This window comes from Thalassophryne amazonica, chromosome 5 (assembly GCF_902500255.1).
Source record: "Thalassophryne amazonica chromosome 5, fThaAma1.1, whole genome shotgun sequence".
Lineage (NCBI taxonomy): Eukaryota > Metazoa > Chordata > Actinopteri > Batrachoidiformes > Batrachoididae > Thalassophryne > Thalassophryne amazonica.
The window spans coordinates 119,992,337-120,012,284 of record NC_047107.1 but is presented as its reverse complement, the minus strand read 5'-3'; the positions used below and the strand labels follow the sequence as shown (position 1 = coordinate 120,012,284).

The 19,948-nt window shown below is 41.6% G+C and overlaps 1 protein-coding gene across 1 annotated transcript in view; it reads left to right on the top strand.

Moving 5' to 3' along the window:
• Window positions 1–19,948, top strand: part of fras1 (Fraser extracellular matrix complex subunit 1) — a 786,018-nt gene that overhangs the window by 698,891 nt on the left and 67,179 nt on the right. The window contains exons 46-49 of the mRNA XM_034171199.1: window positions 672–851; window positions 8,806–8,930; window positions 16,133–16,273; window positions 16,389–16,616. Coding sequence (XP_034027090.1) covers window positions 672–851; window positions 8,806–8,930; window positions 16,133–16,273; window positions 16,389–16,616 — 674 coding nt within the window. The remainder of the gene's footprint in view (window positions 1–671; window positions 852–8,805; window positions 8,931–16,132; window positions 16,274–16,388; window positions 16,617–19,948) is intronic.

The window sequence follows — 19,948 nt, the reverse complement described above, 5'->3', positions numbered from 1 at the left end:
TTATAATCAGGTCACTTTAGTCTTTAACACCCTGACATCGGTGTGTGAGTGTGTCTGTGTGAATGGATGAATGTGAGGCATATTTGTAAAGCAGTTTGAGCTTCTGATGCAGATAGAAAAGTGCTATAAAAATGCACTCCATTTACCATTTAAAGTGAACATTATTTGATTTTTATGTTTGCATGTTTATATTTGTTTTTGTTATTTATTTGCTTTTTTGCTCCACGTGTCTAACTTTAATTGACAGATGAGATTATAATAGCATTTTTTGTGTGTAGAAATAACTTAATTGTGTTTTTGGTTGTTTGTTTGTTTTTTAAATTTCAAAAAATGAAACTGACTGTTGTTCTCACCAAAATGTGATTTCTGTCTGCCGGAGGTCAAAGGTGAAGCGGCCCACAAAGTAAACTTCACAAACAGGATCAGAGTCACGCTCGTCACTCTTCACACGTAATTCTAATTTGAAACAGTAAAGCGGTTTGTGCTGGCGTGTTCTGACTCCACTCTCCGTCCTCCAGAACAATTAAACCATCTGACCTTCTCCTTCTCTCATGATTATGACGCCCGTCGCGCTGGCAAACGCGATTGATTATCAGGTCACCAGAGGAACAAGGACACATGAGACAAGGGAAATGAGGTGCAAACGTTTTCCTCTGATTGTTGTCTTCCAGAGGACCGTCTTCCTCCATCTGTGGTGGCCAACAAAGGTCTGGTGTTGGACGAGAACTCTGTGAAGAAGCTGACCACACTGCAGCTGTCAGCCAGCGATCAGGACAGCGAGCCCACCGAGCTCGTGTTCCGCATCACCAAGCAGCCCGGCCTGGGCTACCTGGAGCACGCCGCCAACCAAGGTAGGTGGGGAGGGTCCCGGATCTGACGCCAACCCCAAAACCAGGTCTCTGTCTTCCACACTCTGGACCTACATTCACAAATGAAACACCTTGTTGTCTGCAAACGTGTTTTATTTGATAAAAACTCTCTGATGCAGTTATGAATTCAGTGAAAGAGTGTTTCCTTCTGGGACACGTCACCGCAGCGTGCTTTTTCTTTTTCTTTTTTTCTTTTTTTCTTTTTTTTGGAGCTCAGCACTAAATGATCTGATTTTCTGTTTTTGTCCAACAGTAGTTTCAATAATTTCAATAGTTTGATGCATTCTAAATCACATTTTTCTCACAGTTTGATTTGATCAGAGTTTGACACAGTAAAAATGTGAAGCTCTGTAGCTTTTTCTTAAGATTTTGTCACTAAAACTGATATTTGTTTGTGAAATATGTGTTTGTTTGAAGCAAGAGAAGGTTAAAGATAATATTAGTGCATTTGACATAAAAATAGGAATGATTTGTGCACAGACGTACACCAAGACCCAAATGTGTCCGTTTTAAAAACCTTCTAAGTTTTCCTGGCTTTGTTCAGTTTTTTAGACTTGTCCTCAAAACAAAGAAGGTTGGTAGAAATTGGTCAAAGGACCTGAGATGAGTCGGCTAACAAACAGGCATGACATTGACTTTAATGATTGACCTTTGTCTGACCTTCCCTCTGCATTTCCAGAACCGACTGACAAACATCTCTGTGTTTCAAATTAGGTGCAAATGGGATTGTTAGGGTGTGTGTGTGTGTGTGTTTGTGTGTTTGTGTGTGTGTGGGGGGGGGGGCTTCTAAATATTTACCTTTGACCTTTGATAAATTTGACCTTACCTCAACAATTCAGAAACCCACCGACATCCATGTTTCACTGTTGTTGGAAATCTGAGTGAAAGAGCTCAATTTTGACCTTTGACACCAATGACCTTGGCCTCAATTGTTGACCTTTGGTAAATTTGACCATACTTGGACTGTTCAGAAACCCACCTGCATATATTTGCCACATTTGGTGGAAATCTGAGTGAGTTGGACGAAGTCAATGTCAAGTCATTCTCAAGTCATCAATCTGCAAGTCCCAAGTCAAGTCCCAAGTCAGCTTGCAAACAGTTGGTGGTCATTCTGACTTGCGATATGACTTGGGACTTGCTGATTCATGACTTGAAAGTGACTTGATGGTGACTTGGTCTCACCTCTGAAAATCTCAGTTTTGACATTTGACCCTAATAACCCTGACCGCAATGATTGACCTTTGCTCAATTTGCCCTTATAGAGGAATTCAGAAACCCACCTACATACTTGTGTCAAATTTGTTGGAAATCTGAGTGAGGGAAAAACATATTGAATTTTTGACCTCTGACCCCAATGTCCTTGAGCTTTGCCCAAATGAACAGTTTCCAGGTGATTTTTGTCGTCCACTGAACACACAAACGCTTGTCAAATTACAGAGTGATTCATTATTTCTCACATCAGTGCTGCCGGCTCTCAAACGTCCCAAATGAAAGCATCAAATTGGCGCCAACAACTTAATGTCAGCCATAAAGAATAGTGCACGTAGGCATGTGCACACGGAAAAAAAAAGCGAGTCACACGTTGATGGATTTGCTCCAAAGTCTGACCCCATAAATCTGTCCAGTCGCAGGTCCAAGCCGTCTTTAATAACCAAAGTCACCCAGAGGAGTGACTAACGAGCGCTGCTTCTGCTCATCACTCATTTATTTCATTTATTCCAGCGCTGTCTTCAAAACGCACTCTTGCACAACTCAAATGCTGAGAGTGTACTGTCACAAACATTTCCTCAGGATGAGATGTATCGATGAATAAAACATTGATTTGTGTCTTGAACGTGAAATGAAGACGAGCAATTCGGGAGTAACAAATACCAGATGACGTGTATGTGGCGGTTCTTATTAGCAGCTGTGTTACGCTTGTGTTTCTGCTCTGGCTCTTGCTACCGCATGCTAATTAGTGGGATGTTTAAGGGGCTCTTCAATCCAAAAGGATGGGTTCACCTCAGAGCTACAAAGCTACCAGGATAATTACCGCCGGCTCATTCAGCCGATCTGTCACTTCAGCCCGCGCGTAGGTGCACAGCTAGCGCTCTTTGGGATAGAATAACGGCCTACAGGAGATAAGATAATGCCGCTCTCACGTTGCTTACTTTAAAAACCAAACTCTTGAAAATTCTCATGAATTGGTTAATAGCAGAACTCCCCTGTTGGATTTGTTTTAAAAAAAAAAAGTAATTTTATATGAAACATTGAGAATGCTAACTTGGTAGAAATGTTTGGGCAGAACATGGCATGACAAAAATGAACAAGGTTCAAGCACACTGATTCTGATTGTAACCAACGAGATGGTTTCTCCAGCAAATTCAAGGAACTACTGCTTTATCCCCCAAAAAAGTCAGATTCTTCTCAATTTTCTGCAAATCATTCATACTATTATGTTTCTATTAAAATAAAGATGGGAGAACAGCCTCAAAATAATTAAAGCAGCATTCTTTTGATGAACAAACGGGAGGCTGAGAAAGCCTAGAGTACTGCCGCTAAAATCTGGAGATCCTCCATCTCACTACGCGAAAGAGAGGGTTCAAAAACTGAAGCGCACACTTTTTAGATGATCCATTATACCAATTAACTGCACAACAAGCCATATAATTACAGATATTTGCATTAAAATGCTCACAAAGGCACCATTCAGTCATGCTAACGTTAGGCGTTGGCATCGAGCTATGTGATTCAACCAACTTCTAAACGATGTCATTTTTGAGACGTGAATGATTAAATCCATTGTGAATCACTGCTTTAAGGTACTCGCCTCTGTTATGTCATCAGCCACAGTGTGAAATTAAAGTTAAAAAGTACAACCTTTCAGCTGTTCCCATGTTTTGCACCACAGCAAAGCCGAGGTGGATCTGCATGTTAAATTGGCACACGTTTTAGGCTGGATGCTGTCAGATCCCTCTTTTTTCACGTACACGGCACACACTCACCCTCCGATGAGTGCGTTTGTGTACGAAACCAGCTCTCCGTCTCTGGGGTCCGACCTTCGTGTCTCCACGGGTATTACCCGGCAGGGCTGCACAAAGGCTGTTCAAGCTGGTGGCGAGGAGATTCGTCTAGCCGCTCACTGCCTCCATCCGGACGTCCACCCCGCTGAAGCTGATCTCGCACCCCGGTCGAATAGCCTTCTCAGGAACCAGGATACGAACCGGCCACGCCCGTTAACGGCAGCTCTCCTCTTATGGATCAGGGCTCTTGGAATGTTGCTAGATTTTGAATTCAGTGACTCGTACAGCGAGTCCCCAGGATGTGTTATTTTCATTAAAAACCAGACTAACCTTTTAGAGCACTTTTTGATGTTGTACACACAATGAACTTTAACTTTTACACCTTAAGAAGCATCAATAAATCCACTGTCCGAGCCTTAACACTTTAACTGCATGCTTGGAAATTTATTGCAGGTTTTGCAAGTGCCGACAACATAATCAAAATAGGTTATATGATGATAATTTCACAACAGAAATTCAAATATAATCAGTATAATGATTGGCAGAAATTTTTGTTTTTGATTCAATAATGCTGTCTGATCTCACTCTGACTGGACTGGATTAACTTCTTAACAATTTTTCTAGGAGTGAGGGAATGAGGTTTTTGATGTTAAAATCCCCAGTTCGATGAACTTGATTTCCTCTTCATCAGCTATTAGTTGTTAGCTGACCACGATCCTTGTATGATGTTGTAATCCTTCAGGAAATTAATCCACATAAGAGTTTATTCCTTCTTCGATCAACTAAAAGTTGATCTAATCCATTCCGGTATGCTGTGATGTTCCTTGAGAGAGAAAACTTTGAAACTTCCCCACTCAGACTTAAGGCCAGTGATTATTCTCCAATGCTCTGCTACTCCGTGACTGGACGGCCTGAGTGGGAGTTGAAAACTCTCTCAGATGATCTCTTATGGCTCCAATCCTCTCACTCCACAATTCCAATTGCTGCTCACAAGGTGGTCAAGTCTTGTGATCTCCTCGTAGCAGGGGAGAAGTGACAACAGCACCTCTCCCTGGAAGAATAACCCCGTTTCCTGGTGTTTTACAGTTTATATATGTGCTGACGTTTTGGTATTTAGATGATCTTGGTTACCATGGGGACGATGGTGACTCAAAACCTCCTCCCTTCTCCTTCCCTTACTGGAAGCCATCTACAGCCCCTTGCCAGTAACTTATTGCTCAAGTTCCTCTTTTCTGTTAAACACTTCAGCTTTTCTGAGAATTCATTCTTTTTAAATTATTTCTTTAGAATCATATTAATCATATTCAATCATGTCATTACAACTCTCTTTCACATAAAAACAATTAATATGATCATATACAAACATTTTCATTCCTTATTATTCATTTCATATTTTACTAACATTTTAATCATTTGATCAGTTGTTTAACATCAGCTTTTCTTGGCCTGCTTGTAACATCATTTTCACTTCCTCTTTTCATCTGACTCTGCACCCTTTATGAAAAACAACTCATATAATCATTCATTTCACTTATTTGTAACATACTTTCTCTAATCAACTTCTTACTTTTATTACATTAATAGTTCATTTAATCATACTTGTTATGTTAGAATCATTCTTAGACATTACTTTTAACACATTAATACTTCATTTGATCATACTTGTCATGTTAGAATCATTCTTAGATATATTCCATCGTCTTCACCATCGAGTTCATTCCGTGGGCCTCCCCATTTATAATGGAAAAGTCTGGTATGATCTCACTTACTCCAGGAAAGTACCAAAAACTGTGCAGTAATCCAACAGCTTGTATATTAATTCCATAGCACGTATTATATTCCAAGATGAAAACAAGCGAAAAGCAAGCTTAAAGTCATTTTTCTCGACAATTCTCTTCTTGACGCAACTCCACATTATGCGGCTATGGGAAACGTTCTCCGGCACACCACAGAACCTTCATGTGTTGTCCCATGTGAAGAACGAACAAAAAACACTGTGTGAATTAAATGGCACCTGCAACAACAGAGTCTTACCTGCAACAACAGAGTCCCAGTAGTCATGACTGACATTTTTAAACGGCTTTGACAGAGGACGAATAATTTGTGGAAGCGCTGTTTCTAAATCAGAACCAGTGCATCCACAGTCAATGTAGAGAAATGATCATTTTTCCATTCAAAACAGCCATGCTGCCAAGTTTTATCAGTGGACGGTGCTGCGCTTCGGCTGGAGAGGACTGTATATCTGCCCGCTGTACAGCTGCACTCTGGCTTCACTTCTGCAAACAGGCATTGCCTAATCAAATTTCTTCTACTTTTATATTGTAATAAAGAGTAAGATGTTTAAGGAAAATGTATCAGACTAAAAGTATACATTTGATTGAGGAAATGTAGTGGAGTAAAAGTAAAAGTCGCCAGAAAGGTAGATAACAAAGTAAAGTACAGATACATCAAAATTCTACTTAAGTACAGTAACAAAGTATTCCTACTTCGTTACATTATAACACTGATCGTGTTGATGCACCGATTCTAGTGGTGTGCTTACTTGTCAAAGATATTTTGATCTCAATGAGACTTTATCTTGTTAAATAAAGGCAATAATAATGTTAGTAATATTTTTCTTCTTTGGAACCATTTTTCATAAAAATGGTTCAAAGCCGGAGTGTTTTAGGGTGCGGTTTGGGAGTTATGATTGAAAACAGAATGTAAAAGAGACATATTTTTTTCTTTACATCAGTGACTTACGATGCCGTAACGAAAACCTGAACAGTTTTGGAGATGGTTAGCAACATGCATCTTGCTACTTTGCTCACAGTCTGGTCACGTTAATATAACTAAAGTATATATAAAACAGTTTAAAGGTTTTTATACACCCTTCAGTGGTGTTCAAGAAAACCATCACAAACTGTCAGTTATCTTCAGAGGATCACTTTACAGTGGTACGTTTCAACGGACTCTCTTCAGCATCCAACCAAATAAACCAGCACCACCCCACCACCCTTAAAAAAGAGCCTATAATGAAAATATACTTTGGATTTCTTTTGTAGTCGCACATTTTTATTTCTTTTCAAGCTGAGAAATTTAATCTGTTGAAGAGGAGAAGAGCAGCTTCATTCCATTGGTCAAGACCTGCATCAGTGCATTTGCTTATTACAAATATGCAGTGGTGGGCACAACTAACCAAAAAAGTAGTGTCGACAACAGCTAATCAGCTAACTGAAAAGCTATCGTTTATGAAGCTAAACCGATAAACCACCCAAAAAATTTATCGGAAGCTACAGCTAATCGATAACCAATAACTTTCAGTATTGCCTCTGGTACACTTGCAACTACTGACAAGCTGATTTTGAGTTTTAACACCATGATCGCTTCTGGTAGCAAAGGCACCCACAAACCCAAACAATGAGTCAGTACTTCTGTCTTTGTGCACCCTGCCCACTGCTGGAAGCTCCTGTTTACTACATATTTTGCAGCAGTGAAGTGGTTGAAAGGAACAGCTAAGCTCAACTCTCTTACACACACAAAAAAAATAAGTAATTATTCCTTATATAGCAGTTTTGACTTATAGTTTTGATTTATAAATTAAATTAATCCGGATAGCGGATTATTCTCTGCTTTACTTTTTCCTTCCTTATTTTTGATTGTAAACCTTTATTACACTTATAAAACACAAGAAAGCATATATATTATAAAAGCACAGGTTGTCACGAAAAAAAAGAGACATAAAACTTGATTGTGGGACGCAGGGAGAGCTGTTAGCAGAAATAATAAAACATTTATTCCAGGCAAGTGAACTGTCCAAAAAATGCCCTTGGACCCCAGAGAGTTAAATAACTTGTCTGAAATTAGTTTGGTTAAAATTTTAATCATAAGTTAAAACTATGCCTCTGGATGACTTGGGTGATATTGCCAGCGAATCTGTATGGGATAAAAAAAAAAAAATTATCTTTTTTTTTTTCTTTTGCTTTCATTCTTTTCTGTGACCAGTTCTCCTTTGCCTGCAGAGGATAGAGTGGTTTCTCCTGGAACCAGCTCTTTTCTGTATGCAGAAGATAGAACTGTACATCTGATACAAAACATTTAACAGGTAGGTACTCAAATCTTTGATTTCAGACTTCATAAATGTTTGTAACTGTTAAGCTTTGTTCACCACACCTGCAAAAGTATGTTAGCAGTCTAAAAATTATCAGACCAAAATTTATCAGAAGATAATTAGTCCACTGATGGTTTTCAAAGTTATCTGAAAAACTAATCTGATAGTGAAAACAATAGCTTCGATAATTGACAGATTAGCAGAACTGTGTCCGCCACTGCAAATATTAAAAGGAAAATAAAATATAACCACAACATCTGCTCTCAGACAAAATTACAATAAAATTAGAAAAGCCACGGCTTCTGAGAGTTCTAAAAATGTCCAAAATCAAAGAAAATATGTATTTTTTTTTATTTCACATCTCAAATGAGCAGAGAGAAATGTGAAATGAAAGAAGGGAGAGTGTATGACTGCTAGCCACAGATCTGTGTGTTCAGCTGTGTCGAAGTGTCTCTGAGCAAGACAACGAACCCTCAAACTGCTCAGCCTCAGGACAGCACGCTGAGCTCTCACATTTATGGGAACAAGTTTAAAGAACAGGAATAACAGGACTGGCTGTGGAACAGCTGGTGTTCTAATTACTTTTATGTCTCTAAAATTAAGGGTCTGTTTAAAGGTGGTTGTAAATCCGACACCTTCCACTCTATTTGGATTTCATTAATCTGAAATTTAAACTGAAACTCTCCACTTAAATCATGTTTTGATCGTTGTATTCCATATCCGTTGTGGAGTTGCATAAATTCCAACTGATTAAATTGCTGTCCATGTCTAATTACTTACGGACCTCGAACTAAGAAACAAAGATTGTTATTCAGCAAATAACTATTCCAGCTTCTCACTTCAGGCACCAGGATCAGCACGTTCACCCAGGCAGATCTGGCATCACGCAGCGTCCAGTACAGGCACACCAGCGAAGAAGAAAAGCACTCCGACCAGTTCTCCTTCAGCGTTTCCGACGGAACAAACGAGGTACACACTGACACTCCACATTAAAACTCTAAATTTTCAGTCCACATTCTCATCTTTCTTTTCATATTCTCATTCCACATTCCCACATGTCCATTCTGTATTGATAAAGTTTGTTCCTTATGCTCATGTCATTCCACATTCTCTTTGCATATTATCAGGTACATTTCATATGCTCATTCTACATCCCTACACTTTCATTACATATTATTGAATTTTGTTCCTTATTCTCATGTGTCATTCCACATTGTCATCTTTCTTTGTATATCATTATTATCTTAGACTGTTATTTCATATTCTCATACATCATTCCACATTCCAGCTGTGTTGTTCCATACTGTTGAATTTTGTTCCTTATTCTCATGTGTCATTCCACATTCTCATCTTTCATTACACAATCACAAGTTCATTTCATATTTTTATTCCACATTCTCGCAGTTTTGTTCCATTTTGTTGAATTTTGTTCCTTATTTTCATGTGTCATTCCACATTCTCATCATCAGGATCTCAGACTCTCATTTCATATTCTTATGCATCATTCCACATTTCCACACTTTTGTTCCACGCTGTTGAATTTTGTTCCTTATTCTCATGTGTCATTCCACATTCTCATCTTTCATTACACAATCACGAGTTAATTTCATATTTTTATTCCACATTCTCACAGTTTTGTTCCATTTTATTTAATTTTGTTCCTTATTTTCATGTGTCATTCCACATTCTCATCATCAGGATCTCAGACTATCATTTCATATTCTTATGCATCATTCCACATTTCCACACTTTTTTGAAAGTGTGGAAACTAATAACCTGTAGTTGTTGCTGACGTTAATGTCAGACAGGAGATGATTAACTCTATAATTATTATTCTGAGTCTGTGGTTCTTTATATTAGATTTCAATATTTTGTAACATATTTCTAACATTTTTGTAGATAAAATATGACACAGTGCACCTCCTCCACAAAGCGCCGACTCAGCTTTAATGATCAAACTATACAAATAAGCAGCCTGAGCAGTAAAATATTTGCTGTCTTCTTAGACTTTTAAAGTAGTGTAGCAGCCAGTAAGAATGTCAATTAGGTAAAGTCATCTTTATGTGTAATTTTATTGAACCCAGAACAGGCTCGTTTGATGTGATCTTTAAAGTAGACAGTGTGTTCTTGTAACACCTAAAGACCATCACTGTATCCACGTAAACACAGTGTTTGATTTAGATTTAGTGTTTTATGGTCTTGTTGTCAGATGGGATGATCAGGAAAAGTAGGACACAAATGCACTGCTCCAGCAGACAGCTCTGATTTTTAGAAGGCTTTATCGAACTGCATAGCAATGGTCGGTACACGAGTAGGCAGTCCAACAAAAGCAGCAGTACAGAAATCATCAGGCAAAATGGCGTGGTCAAGGCAACAGGCAGGAGGTCAGGTATACACTATGAGGCAGGCAGGAACAAGAATGTAGGTACAGAGCTGGAATGAAGGCACAAGGTACAACAAACTGGCGAGGAACAAAACCACCCAGTGAACTTATAAAACCTCAGGTGGTAATCAGTAAATCAGGAACAGGTGTGCATAGAAAGCACCAGAAGCAGGGCATGGCCAGAGAGAGAAACACCCATCACCAAGAACCAAGAGAGAAACAAGAGAAACAGAGACAGACAGACCCAAGCAGAAAAAAACAGCAAAAGAATAAATAAGCCAAAACCCCAATAATACAAAACTAAAAAAACTCAAACTGTGACACTTGTAAGATGGTACTCAGCTTTAAAAGGTTTAATGTTGACAGCGATGATACCTGCCACCTGCAGGCTCACTGCCTGATCCTGGTGACTGGTATGGAGTTTGAGGTCATGTGACCTTTGGTACTGAGAGGGAACGGCAATACAGAAGTGAGAGAGTCAGACAGATGCCCGGTTACTGTGGGACGTGTAGCTGTAATTATTTATGAATTTAGCATGCAGTCAGCACTGGTCAGGAAAAACGGTGCTAGTCAAGACTCCACAGGAACAACTGTGGGGTTTTTGGGCTTGGTGTCACCATGTGGGAGGTTTGAGTCATCGCACCCCAGACGAGTCACTAATGGCATTGAAGAGGGAAGATGTAGGAGTGACTAAATGCTTAATTAACAACCGAAAACATGTTATCAGACAAAGTTTTCCAGAAATCATAAGATTTCCAGGTTTGGAGCAAACCACCAGAGGGATTATCTTGGATATTGTTGCATCAGCACGGAACATTTGGCTGCTGACTGGAAGAAAAACACTGTTGATAGATGATGCTAACATTAGCAAATGGCATTTTTAGCATCATCCATGTTTATTGTCAGCAGTGGTTAGTTTCATTTCGGACGTTAACATCAGCTGGGGTTAGTGTAAATAAAATGTATTTATATTGCATTTATCACAGATAGAAATCACAAAGCACTTCACAAAAAACCCAGTAAAAACAAAATTATATTAAACTGTGGAAAACACAATAAAGATAGAAGACAACTTAAAAACAACAAGGCTAGCTAAAAGCTTGTCTATATATCATATTTTCCAGGTTATAAATCACACCAGAGTAGAAGTCGCACCTTTTTTCTGTTTTATCAGCTTTTATTGTTAGAATTTATTTAGTTTAATGCTTTGATTCTTGGGAAAGTTTTCTATCAATATTCATTATAATTATTATTGTTAATAATGAATATGTGACTTTTTGTTATATAATGCTCACTGGAGTATAAGTCGCAAGACCTTCCAAACAAGTGAAAAAAGTCACAACACAGAAAATATGGTAAAAGTGTCTTCAGCTGCTTTTTAAAAGAGTTGGGGGAGTCAGTCTGACTCCTTGAAACCAATGATCCCCACAAGTCTCAAAACAAGTGTTCGGGACCCAGCACCTCATTCACATCATCTTCTTGTTTTATGACTGTTGGAAATGGCAAAACAGCGCGAAACAGTTCGAACAATGCCAGGTGCACCACATGGCCCACTTGTGTGTGGAAGAAATGAAAACCAGCTGGTACGTGTGGAACAACATCGCGCTGCTTATGTGGAATAAATAATAAAATAAAAATGAGCCAGTACCTGTGGAACCACATCATGCAGCTTATGTGGAATAATTAAAAAAGGGAGAAGAAAAAAACACACCACCCGGGACGCAAACTTGCACCTTTCAAACCTCTGCTCCACTTTACCACTGAGCTAAAGAGCTGTTCTTTGAAAGCTGCGGGATGCTACCTCATATCAGGAAGGACATGGAAGTATTACAAAAAAATAAAATAAAATCTCACACCATATAAAAACCACACATTTATCAAGCGAGCAATACAAATATGATCCGTCTGTTCCTCTGGTGATGACCCGTGGTCACAGACATACAGTCATGAAATGACATGAATGAGAAGCAGTGTGCTCTGATCATGTCCACATCTACTGGTCAGGTGTGTCCAGTCGGCCGTGCGCGTATTCTACCCAACACGCGTGTCTTGTGGATGACACACCACAGCACAGACACCGCGTCATGTGGACGTGACGGTCAGATTGCCCGCTGCGTGTTCTAATCTGACGGTCCGTTTCAACCTGGGGGGCTGTCAGTGTCTGCTCCGTGAGCGCGCTCGCTTGCTGCAGCTTGTCGCCACCACGGCGATGTATGTTTTTATTTATGTCTATGTAAATACAGTAATCAGACACATGCGCCTCACAGTGGACAGTTGTTTGTCCATGACTGTCCAAACACAGTAGGTGTTGTGTAGCTGGAATGTCCAGAATGACAGATCACCACAGCTGCTTCTGTTGGACGCCACGCCTCCCGTGAGTGGAGTGCACACACCCATGTGTCAGTGTGTGTGCTTTCAAAGTCACACTCATGGGGAACTTAGACAAATTTCACAGCTATACGACAGTGATCGTCTGGAGTCTCTTGTCGTGCCAAGAGTGCGACTGGCCACACATTTTCTAAGTGCCATGGGAGCAGTGTTAGTGTTCATGCGTATCACCTGGAATTTGGCCAGCACCTGCCGCGAGAGGGTGCGATGGGTTTGCAGAGCGCACACTTTGTCTTTCAGGCGTTTGTGTGCACAAATAGCTGTAGCAACAGGTGTACGAGGCGTTGGCGACAGGGATGACATTACACAGTTTGCACACAATTCCTGTGTCATATGAACAAAGCGTGCACTTCGTCCAAACTTCACACTATGTGTGAAGGGGCTCTTAAAGTGATTAGCATCCAGCTTCATGATGCACTATCACCACCTTTTGCTCTGGAGTGTGGATCAGACAGTACCTCATCCAGATCGGTATACCAGAATAGTTCATCACATTTGTAGACGGTGCCATCTTGTGGGCGTACATGATAATGAAGTTTTTTTTTTACATAAGTGGCTGCAAAATCTAAATTGCAGGTCCAGTGAAACAAGTTTAATTTGTTATCCGGGTAATACCATAACAATGCCCGGCCAAACACGGCCACCCTCATTGTGGCCGTGTGTGCCATTTGTGTTCCATGCTGTGTCCTTCATATCGGCACCTCATAGTTGGCGCAACTATACAGCTAGCATTTTTGTTAGCTTATCTTGTCAAGGTTCCTGAACCCTGTGAACACTGGGCAAGAGGGAGAGTATGTCTTGGATAAGGTGCCAGGACATCCGAGGGCTAAATGTCGTTACCTACTGACTGATAATCTTGTGTGAGAACCCCCCCCCACACACACACACACAGAAACCCCCCTCGTGTTTTCAAAAGGACTTTAGAGAGGTGGATTTGTTTTTGGCCTGAAACTTCCTCTTTCAAACAGCTTGACAATATTCAAGCATAGTGGGGAAAAAAAAACCCCCAAAAAAAACAGCCTGCTGCCAAATCCAAAGGTGAATATAATTCAACTCTGAGTAGAAGTATAAGAGAGACAACCTTGAACATTTTTTTCAATAACAAGTCAACAACCCAGTGTCACTCAATTCTCATGAGAATGAATTAAAGGCAGGCGGAATTTGTCCTCTGTGCCAGAAATCCTCGAGGCTGTTTTGTAATTGGTGTTTTCGCTTTTATTGAAAAGAAGCGGAGTCGTTGAAATGCTGTGTGTCAGCTCTTTATGAAAACGGTCAGAGGTTTTGACCCGCTACCCAGAAATCCCTTTTAATTTAAGGCCCCCTCTGATAATAAAAAAATACAAGTATGAGTGCGAGCTTTTCAAGTGCTGAAGAAGTGGTGCTCTAACCCGTCCGGCTCCCCCCACCTCGCCTCCTGCATAAATCTGTTTTGCTAATCCAGACTAATGAGGACCACGAGGACTTGAATAAACATGTGGAAAAGGTCATTTGGCCTTCACGCCTGGCTGGCGGCACCATGTGAAGCTTTTGTTGGCCGCAACAGCCGGCGTCGGCATTCATCAACTGTTCTGGTGCTTCTGCTCTGGAACAGGATGGCAGAATCATAAATGTTTCACATTAAAGGTTTTGTGTTTTTTAACCAATGTATTGTAGCCGCTACGCTGTAACCGCGGTTGGTTACCATTTACACATACGAGTAATGATGGACGTCAAGATACGTATCAGTTGCCGTTGGATTCTTAGCATCAAAACCTGTAGGTTTCTTCCAGCAGAGCAACATAAAGGCTAAAGTTAGATCAGCGCGTCATCACAAATATAACAACTCAATACTGCATTTGTGTGTGAGAGAAAAAATGCATTGATACAGAATACAGAGAGAAAGTACACATGGTTGGAATCTTGTGACGATAACTCGTGAGTCCACGAGCGCGCTTTATTCTCACATCAAGGACAGTCAGTGACATTGAGATGAACTGAATATGTTATGGCAAGAAAAAGAAAAAAAGCATTCATAATTATTATAGTTTGAACATGTGATGTTTTAGCTCCCTGAGATGTGCTTTCAGTCTTACAGACAACTGGCTTGTCCCAGTTTTGCCTCTTGTTCTTATATTTCAGAGGGACAGTGCTCACTGCTCAGACAGTAAAAAAGATGGAGGCCAAAACTGAAGCCAAATTCTGTCTATTGCCCCCTGGTGGCTTGGTGCAAGTCAGCGAGACATGAGCGAAAATAAAAATGTGAAATAAAAGCACTACTTTAATCCTTCATTCATTGATTGTCTGCCACTTATCTAGGTCCAGGTTGCGGTGTCAATAGACCAAGCAGCTTTCCCACACTTCCCTATCCTCAGCCAAGTCCTGTAACCCTTCCCACGGGATCCTGAAGTGTTCCCAGGCCAGCTGGGAAATATGATCCCTTCAGCTTATCCTGGGACTTACTCAGAGCGTCCTCCCAATTGGACGTGCCTGGAAGACCTTCCTAGGGAAACAACCAGGGAGCGTCTTCACCAGATGCTCAAACCACCTAAGCTGGCTACTTTCAATGTGAAGAAGCAGCGGCTCTACTCTGAATCCCTCCTGAATAATCAAGCTTCTCACCCTGTCCAGGAGTGTAAGCCCAGATATCCAATAGAAGAATCTCATTTCTACTGCTTGTATTGGTCATTACGCAAATTTCATGACCATAGATGAGGATAGGGAAGTAAATCCACTGGTAAATCTTTACCATGGCGGTCCGGTGCAGCATCTGTAAAACTTCAGACACCATCCATCAATCTCACGCTCCAACTTAACCACACTCTCCCCCGACCCCCGGGGAGGGGATCCAATGTTTTCCGACAGAGGTCCATGATCTCAGATTTAGCGTGTTGATTCTCATCCCAGTTGTTTCACACTCTGGTTCAAACTTGTTCAGTGCACATCAAAGGTCACCGCCTGATGAAGCCAACAGAATCACATCATCCACAAAAAGCAGAGATGCAACTCACGCTCTTTTCCAAGTCCACAAAACACATGTAGACTGGTTGGTTGTACTCCTAAGACCCTTCTAATATCCTTGTGATGTAAATAGCTGGTCCACAGTTTTAGGATGAGGGTGAAAGTCGCATTGCTCCTCCTGAATCTCAGGTTCGACTAACAGTGTAAGTCTTCTCTGTAAATACCCTGGCATGGACTTTCCCAGGGAGGCTGAGAAGTGTGATTCCTCTGTAATTGGAACACACTCTCCAGCCCCCTTTTTTAAAGATGGGGGCCACCACCCACCAGACCACCACCCCTGGTAACTTGCCACCAAGGAGTTTTTTGACTACCTCGGTGAATTCTGCCAGGGTGATGGTACCAGATCTACCCGAGTCTTCCATCTTCCACTGCATATCTTCATTGCCTTCACTTTTGTATCCAGGTTGCCCAGACGTTCTACATCACCATCAAGCCTGTGGATGACTCGCTGCCCCTCCTCCAGGTACCCGGTATGAGGGTCCAGGAGGGAGTCAGGAAGACCATCACCAAATTTGAGCTAAGGGCCACTGACGCTGACACCGAGGTACAACAACATCAACAATTTAAAGAATATATTGTATACAGCTGTAAAAACAAACCTTTGCTCTCTCATTTTGAGGCTCATTTCATGTTGTCACGCTTGTGCTTTTCTTCTGCAGGCAGAGTCTATAATGTTCACCATCGTCCAGGCACCTCGCCATGGCTCCATAGAGCGCACAGTCAATGGCCAGCACTACCGTCAGACCAGCACCTTCACCATGGAAGACATCTACCAGAACCGCATCAGCTACAACCACGATGGCTCCAATTCCCTCAAAGACCGCTTCACCTTGTCCGTGGCTGATGGCACCAACCTATTCTTCATGGTGGAGGAGGGGGGCAGGGAGGTAATGGTGTTCTGAGCAAAAAAACTAAAAGTCAATGTTTGTGCTCTTGTATGAAACATGTTTAAAGAGCAAACACTGCCTCCTACAGTCCAGTACTTTCAAGTTTTCTTCCCATGTCACATGTGTTTAGAACTAGCGAGCAAAATGTCCAAAGCAAGAGTAAAAAAAAAAGTGAATTTATTGATTTAAACCAATATTTTAATATTCATGGAGAGCTCTGGATTTTGTACCAAAAAATCATGTGTAGGCCATATGGAGACACAGGCAGCACCACAAGCAGCCACGTCTCAGTAACACCTCTGTACCTGCCTCCGCCCCCTCTAACATCACTTCTTGTTAAGCGACCGCGGCACAAAGCAGAAAACGTCACAGTGACCAAATCACAGAAACGACCCTATTTTAATGATCCAGACATATCAGCTTGGGACTTCAGCGAGGGTGGTCGCATCTCCTCCTCTCTTCTCTCCTCTGTGTTTTTCTATCTCTGCTCCAACCTTCAAAAGTCCCAACTTCACCAGACTGTGAATTCTTCAAGCTATATTTGGAATAACCATGGAATTGATCAACTGGTCTCTCAATGCTATTGACACCATTTTTTCAACAAGGAAATCAGGGCTGGGGGACCCTGCATGCCCAGATGGAATGTATCCTGTGGGCTATGTTCTCGATGCCTGGGAGAAGTGGCACATTGCCAGAACAAGTGTTGCCAGAAGACACCGCTCTCTGTGGAAGACATTGAAGACTTATTCTTATTTGCTTTTATGGTAGGAGGGCTGGGGCTGATTGGGTTATGCACTGCCCTGACCTACCAGAAAATTGGCAAGACGGCTGCTACCAGAACCACAACCCGACATCTGTCCGTCATGATTAATGAAGTGGGCAAGGTGGTACAATCTCAGACTGCATTAACTTTTGAATTCAAATGCAAATTGGAAAACATCTCGGAGCAAATATCTACCTTGCAAAGGTGTTGGAGACCAGGGAATATTCATGAATTGGATTTTGATGGTAAGAGGAACAACAAATGGAATTTCTGTCTCTCTGTGCCTAAACCAAAACATGGCAGTCTTATCAGCTACTGAAGATCAAAAAGCTCCGCTTGTTTTCCTCCAGAAGGATTTTCAACGGCCTTGGTGAAGCATTCAGCTCTCCTCTTATCTGCCCTCCCTTACAGCCTGCTGTTGTCAAGGCAACTCCAGACTTTATGCACACACGGACAGAGATTGATACGAACTCATTTGCACGGATGATGCATGCCTCCCACCCATACCACCCCCTCCCCCTTGTGTTTCTGTCCCTACTCCCCCCCACCCCCCACCAGCACCACCCTGGCCTCCGCTCTCCCACTCCCGGGAGGCTGCGCAGCACAAGCTGCAGCGCCCCACCCCCGCCAATCCCGGATGCGCGGTACTCTGCTGCGGCCTACACTCACCTTGCCTCAAATCAGATGATGGACTGCTCCAAAGTTTAGCGCACATAAACAATATCAAATGTATATGTGCGGTTGTTTTAATTCTGATGTGTGCCATTATTACATTCAACTAGTAATAATTGTGGTTTAATTGTTGAATTTTGTCTGAGGTAACTGGGTGTGAAGATGATTTCATTGCACTTCTAAATGTAATGACAATAAATGATGATCATCATCATCAGAAGTAGAGGCTTGTGAACATAAAACATAATTGTGCAGCGATGTTTGTTTTTTCAGAAGAATTGGATTTGCAATAATGAACTTACTAAACTAAAATGTATTTTAAAAAATTGAGTGCCACGCTGTGCATCTTGCTCACTTTTTGGAATACGAGTGTGTGTGTGTGTGTGTGTGTGTGTGTGTGTGTGTGTGTGTGTGTGTGTGTGTGTGTGTGTGTGTGTGTGTGTGTGTGTGTGTGTGTGTGTGTGTGTGTGTGTGTGTAAAACGATGTTGGTTATGATGAAGTTTCAGGCTGAACTGAGTCCTCAGCCTGCTTTCACTTTATCACATGTCACTGCTAATAGTCCACATGATGATTAACCTGAGTGACAGCGGACACGTACTGATGTCCTGCTTCACACTCACTCAGCTTTATTACCGCCCCGTCACTTGGGGATGTTTGAGTCCATCGTCTGCAGTTCAGGGAGCAATTTGTGACATTTCCAGACTTGTGAGGGTTTTTCATTTGCTGCTCATTAATAAATTTATGAGACATATAAAAGCTTTGAGCACATCAATCAAGATGACAGGTGTCAACGTTAACAGACTGACTGCTTGCCTGCAAGAAAGACCCATCGATACAATAAAATGAGCCAGAGCAGTTACACAGAAATAATTGTAATTAAGCATTTTTACACCCTTTGAGAGTATTTATCTTAAACATTAATGTTGTATACTACGAGAGTATTTATCTTAAACATTAATGTTGTATACTACTAATAACAGTACAATAATAATAATATATAATAGCAATATGATGATGATGATGATAATAATAACAACAATAATAATAATGATAATGATAGTTGTTGTTAAAGAACACTTTAATTCTGGAACATTAAGATAGCAGGTCCACCAATATTTTATTTTTGACATAGTGTATGTGTATAAGTATATATGTGTCGCTACAAATATGCCCTCAAATTGATTTCATGTTCATATGTGTAAAAGTGTGCATTCCTTCTGTTTTTAAGTACACTAAACATGTAGATTGTTCTTTTGTCCATCCATTTTCCTCCGCTTTATCCAGAGTTGGGTCGCGGGGGTAGCAGCTCAAGCAAAGCCGCCCAGACCTCCCGATCCACACACACCTCCCCCAGCTCCTCCGGGGGAGCCCCGAGGCGTTCCCAAGCCACCCAAGAGACATAGTCCCTCCAGCGTGTCCTGGGTCTTCCCCGGGGCCTCCTCCCAATGGGATGTGCCCGGGACACCTCTCCAGCGAGGCATCTAGGGGGCATCTGGAAAAGATGCCCAAGCCACCTCACCTGACTCCTTTCGATGTGGAGGAGCAGCGGCTCGACTACGAGCTCCTCCCGAGTGACCGAGCTCCTCACCCTATCTCTAAGGGAGCGCCCAGCCACCCTGCGGAGGAAACTCATCTCGGCGGCTTGTACTCGCGATCTCGTTCTTTCGGTCATGAGCCAAATCTCATGACCATAGGTGAGGATCGGAACGTAGATCGATCGGTAAATCGAGAGATTTGCCCCCCTACTCAGCTCTCTCTTCACCAAGAGGGAAAGGCACTTTTTTCCGGTCGAGAACCATGGCCTCGGATTTGGAGGTGCTGATTTTCATCCTGGACGCTTCACACTCGGCTGCAAACTGCCCCAGTGCATGCTGAAGGTCCTGATTTGACGACGCC